Source organism: Panulirus ornatus, chromosome 14 (genome assembly GCF_036320965.1).
Source record: "Panulirus ornatus isolate Po-2019 chromosome 14, ASM3632096v1, whole genome shotgun sequence".
Lineage (NCBI taxonomy): Eukaryota > Metazoa > Arthropoda > Malacostraca > Decapoda > Palinuridae > Panulirus > Panulirus ornatus.
The window spans coordinates 9540602-9545879 of NC_092237.1; the positions used below are offsets into that span (position 1 = coordinate 9540602).

General features: G+C 47.7%; 1 protein-coding gene across 1 annotated transcript; it reads left to right on the forward strand.

The window, feature by feature from the left end:
• The first annotated feature begins 344 nt into the window (after nucleotides 1-344).
• LOC139753069 (uncharacterized) lies at nucleotides 345-4101 on the forward strand. Its single transcript, XM_071669164.1, has 2 exons — nucleotides 345-608; nucleotides 2675-4101. Exon 2 carries the CDS (start codon nucleotides 2686-2688, stop codon nucleotides 3877-3879), a length of 1194 nt encoding a protein of 397 aa, XP_071525265.1. The 5' UTR covers nucleotides 345-608; nucleotides 2675-2685; the 3' UTR covers nucleotides 3880-4101.
• Nucleotides 4102-5278: the final 1177 nt, after the last annotated feature.

Below are 5278 nucleotides of genomic sequence, written 5' to 3' on the forward strand. Positions count from 1 at the left end.
TACTACCTGGAGTAGTCTACCAGGTCATGACCAGGCCCTGGATCCTGGTTTACCGTAAACCGTGGTACTACCTGGAGCAGAGTTCTGCAATCATCGTGAGGGTATTTCGGGAGACAGTCTGTACAAGTGGCACGTATGTGTATGTTTAAACGCGCGTGACAAGTGTGTGGTTCAGCTTACAGCGAGTGCGTTATGGACATGCAGTGTGAGTACGTGGTTTGTGTGGTTGGAGTGCGTCGTCTGAGTGTGTCCGGCGACCGTCAGTCCATCGTGGGTGCACTGCGTATCAACCATGAAGATAAAACAATGCTGTGAATACACTAGTGTGGCGGCGGAGACTGAGTCGTGCCGACACAGCCATTTAAGAGGAAATGACGTGAAAAGATAGACCTTCCGCTCAGTTGTCCTCACCCACGCTCCGTGAGTCCCTCAGCTATGACTCGCGTCCTCTGCTCACTACCCTCGGGGCCCTCAAACCGACCTCGACTTTCAAGTACCTCCCTCGCTCTTCACGTCTACGTCCCCGTCGTCGACGTCAAGACCACCACGTCTCCTCTCGCCCCATCTTCCTCAGACGCCCACGTTGCCTGAGGCCCACGCACTCCTAGGTGAGGGAACTTATTGGAACGTTAATGGTGTAAAATGTTGTGGCCTGGACGCTGGTCTCCCACGGACTCTAAAACCGGTGAGGTAAATAAGCAAAGCTGTTAAACTGCCCACAACCCCCCCTCTCTCTGTCTCTGTCTCTACGGGTTCATACAGTGCAATCAAACTGAATCTTCTCTACAGTTTGGTGTGGTCTTGCAAGGCAGCATCACGATATTTCCACCCGTAGTCTGGTCGCGGAAGCGCGACACCATTTCGTTAGTGAGGTCTTATCTCGGGGGGGAAAAGTGATGGCGAAACGATCATCCAATGCATCTGGGGAAATCCACATCTATTTCCTAATGGAGGATGTATTCCCTGCGCGTCGTCCGCCACATACCAAGAGGACTGTCACGAGCTGCATTTCAACTGACGTGGCGGGGAAAAAAAATATATACATAACATTAGTTTCATGGCCTTAGAGAATGAGTCGAGCGGCACTGTCTCCTTGCCTCAGGTGGCATATTGTTTCTCATGATGTTGCAGCCCGTCGTGTGAGCGTTCATTTTAAGCTGTTACCACGTACGTGTGAGGGAACAGGTGGGCAGGAGGAGGGAGATGTTTGGTGCAGGTTGTTGCAAGATTTTCTCTCATCATCAGTGATGGCGAGTCTCACCCTCTCCACCAAAACACTCCCCTCCCTCACGACCTTATCTCTCCACCATGACCCCTCCTCCCCATGAACCTTCCTCTCCACAACACCCCTCTCCTCGAGCCTTCTCCCACGACCTCCTCACTCCACGATACCCCTGCCCACGACACTCACAATCCAGTACACCTCTCCCCACGACTCCCTCACTCTCCGATATGCCTGCCTCTCCCCCTCTAACGACACAACCCTGTCTCTCAACCACACGTTTCCCGACGACGACCTCTTTCCTCCGTGCAGTGTACGACAAGCTGGAGTGCTTTTGGCCGAGTTATACATTTCAGGTTGATGCTTTGGTTTTGCCTCTGAGGTGAGGCGTCGGGGCCTGCGCTTTCGGCCAGTGTAGTGCGTGTGTGTGCTGTCGCACCAGCCACCACCTCCTCTCTGGCCTTGTTCCTGGCCGCACTCTCAGATCCGTGGGCGCTTTCACTCGTGGCGAAGGTTCTTTAGAAGATACGGCACCTTACACTGATTACTGACTGACCTCACCGCGACACTGCCCTCGACCAACGGCAGCAGAGGTCATCACCGATGGTGCTAAAAGTCGTCTCGTCTCCCCTCAGGACTGCTGAAGGCTCTGAGGTGCCTACCGTGCCGGTCTGGATGAATCCGTGGTGTTGGTGAAGGATATTTTGGGCGACATCTACGAGTCAGAGCCTAACGCAGACCAGAGAGATTTAGGCTATACACTCCCCCTTACTACTAGAACGTCCCTTCGTTCCAGGTGTTGTGGAGGGTAGTAGTAGTAGTGTTCAGCGTTCCTCACAGCAGTCTTAACCGATCACTGAATTAGAATCAGAATGGACGCGTACGATTGGCCAATTTACCATCATTCACCCGACTCGTTCACTACGTCACTGTTTGACATTTATTATAATCTGCAGCTGTCTGGTCTTTCCCTCCCATCATATATATATATATATATATATATATATATATATATATATATATATATATATATATGATGATCAAAGTGTTTGTGATTCATTATCTATCTATACCGTGCGAGGAGGGTTTTTTTCTCTTTACTTGCATCTTTCGAAGAATTGTGGACTATGTATATATATATCCTTAAGCTCACCTTAAAACTTAAAGGTTGTGCTCAGGTCACCCCTCACTCTTTTCTCCTCCATAGTGGGCAAATTCAAGGCTTGCTTATCGTCGTCTTTCCCTGCAACTCAGCTGTCTTATATCTGGCAATACCTTTGTTTACATTCCTCTGGACCTTCTCCTGAATCAAGAGGGCTGGCAGTACTACCCTGGGAGGCAGCCGACTTAAAAATCCTTCTGGCACATCTGTTCAATCTGACGTCTGAAACCTTTGTATCAACAATTTCGGTTCTTCTTCAACCTCTTCCTCTTCTCTCTCTCTCTCCCCAGATGATGACCGTATGACGATGGCTGCCTCCGTCTTGTTCCTGTGGGTCCTCCTCGGCCAGAGTGTTGGCCAAGTCTTAACATCACCATCAGTTTCCTCCAGCACTACCATCACCGCCACCACTCTCCTCCCTACCTCACCATACTCGACCCACACACCTCGCCTCGTATCCGTCAACGCCACTGCTATTCAACACGACCTCTTCCTCCTCTCTACCGCAAGCCCACTACCCACCAATCTCTACCCTCTCACGGACACCAGTTCCTGTTCCATCCACCTCCTCTCTCCTGAGATGGACGACGCGCCATCGGATGTGGCGAGACTGCCGGCAACAGTCAGCGTCTCCAGCATACCATCCTCGCCCACCGCCATCAACATCAGCCTTGTCTTTGTCGACGCGACGGGACGACGCCTCGCCTGTATTGTGTTCCAACCCTCACGCTGGAAGACCTTTGTGTACCAGCACCTCGGGGACTGTGGTCATGGAGAGGCTGTACGTCCGATGATATGGATATCTTGGCTACGGAATAAGTACTACGGATGGCCCAAGACGTTGAGGTCTTACGATGGTTACGGTTATTTCCACATGCAAGCGGAGGTCACGCCTGACCCATCTCATGAAGAGCCAGTGTCAACTATCGCTGTGAAGCCTAATGGTCAGCAGAAGGACAGCTTGGGCATGAGAGTGAAAGGAGCACCGCAGTTTCTCTACGTTTTCGGCAACGAAGTCGAGCTGGGCGTTAACCTTGTGTCCTTCCGCAATGAGTGCACCGTCTCTAAGTGTATGCGGAATGAGGTCATCGCCTGGAATGATACGATCTACCTCCTCCCGGATGAGGCCGTCAGTGAGACTGTGATAGAAATCGCCTACTGCATCTTTACCGAGAGGATCACGTATCGGGTCAATGCCTCAGACCGAGTCTGGCATGCGTTGACCTTCGGAGAAAACTCAGTCTCCGAGGAAGACTATTTCAGGAGGAAGGTGCTCGTGGACGACGAAGAGGTGGGCGAGCTGAGAATCACGAATGACAGAAAGGTCGAGAGGGTCACTTGGTGTCCGATGTATAAAGGCCAGATCATGATCGAGGGGGCCATTTGGACGATGGGATGCGATCCCACAAACAGAGCCGAGGGGGACCCTAACTCCTACACTCCTCAGGTCATCGGAGTACTTATGACAGTTCAGGTGTTACTCTCTCGTCGCTGATGACGCTCACTTACGAGGAGCATTCGCTACGTGAAGCACAAGGACAACACACTTCGAAGGGACCTAAGCAGCATAGTGTACAGGTGAAAGGTAATTCCTATCAGATGCTCCACAAACCACAGCATTTGTATATATATACCAGTGGGCAATCAGGTCCAGCGGAGGTATTGTAATACATGTATGAACAAGATAATGACAAAAATATATAAACATTGGTTAATACCTGTCTTTTTTTTCTTATTTGATTGACTACAACACTGTAAGGGTAAGAAAGTCAGCGATTCATGGTTAGATTTTGGTCGTTGTACGAATGGCTAGAATATGAGGATGACGATCATCATCATCATGATGATGGGTGAGGTGACAGAGAACCTACTGTAAAACACACCTGGGAAGGAGTCGGTGGAGAATGAAAGAAAAAAACTGAATGATTTATGCGGACCTTATCTATCAGTCTATCTATTCATCCATCTACCTACCTATCTATCGATCCATCTACCTACTTATCTAACTATCCATCCATCTACCTACTATCTATCTACCTATCAACCTACCTACTTATCTATCTATCCATCCATCTACCTACTATCTATCTATCTATCAATCAATCTATCTATATCTCTCTCTCTCTCTCTCTCTCTCTCTATATATATATATATATATATATATATATATATATAGAGAGAGAGAGAGAGAGAGTTTCTATAATTGCGATTGACCCGTTCATTGATAACTTCTAAGTGTGTATATATATATATATATATATATATATATATATATATATATATATATATATATATATATATATATATATATATATATATATATATATATATATATATATACACACTTAGAAGTTATCAATGAACGGGTCAATCGCAATTATAGAAACTAGCTAACCAACCAGCTAAACGACTCAGCAAAAGCTGAAAAGACCCAGACGCGAACCTTGAGAGAGACACCTTCCCAGATGATGGAGATACGATAAGACTCAGAAACAGAGACAACGGACACATCAGCGTACAGGGTGAGCAACGAAACCGAACGGACGACTCGCATGGACGAAGAGAACAGAGTGTTTGAAAAAAAAAAAAAAAAGATGGACGAGACAACAGAGTGATGGAATACATTTGGAAAAATCTATATATGATCTTCTTACATGGAACGGCAAGGCTATACACCCATGTGGGGATGTGGGGGTGATGACGTAGTGGTCCCTCCCTTAGCTTCATGTTGGAGGTCGCGTCTATCTCGCGCGTTGAATATAACAACCATGATAGATGAGGAATGATAACTATGGCTATCAGGATGTGATATCAACCACAATTACGATAGCAATGAGGACAGGTATGATATCTGTAAGCATGATCATAGCGACAACGATAAAGAAATGATACTC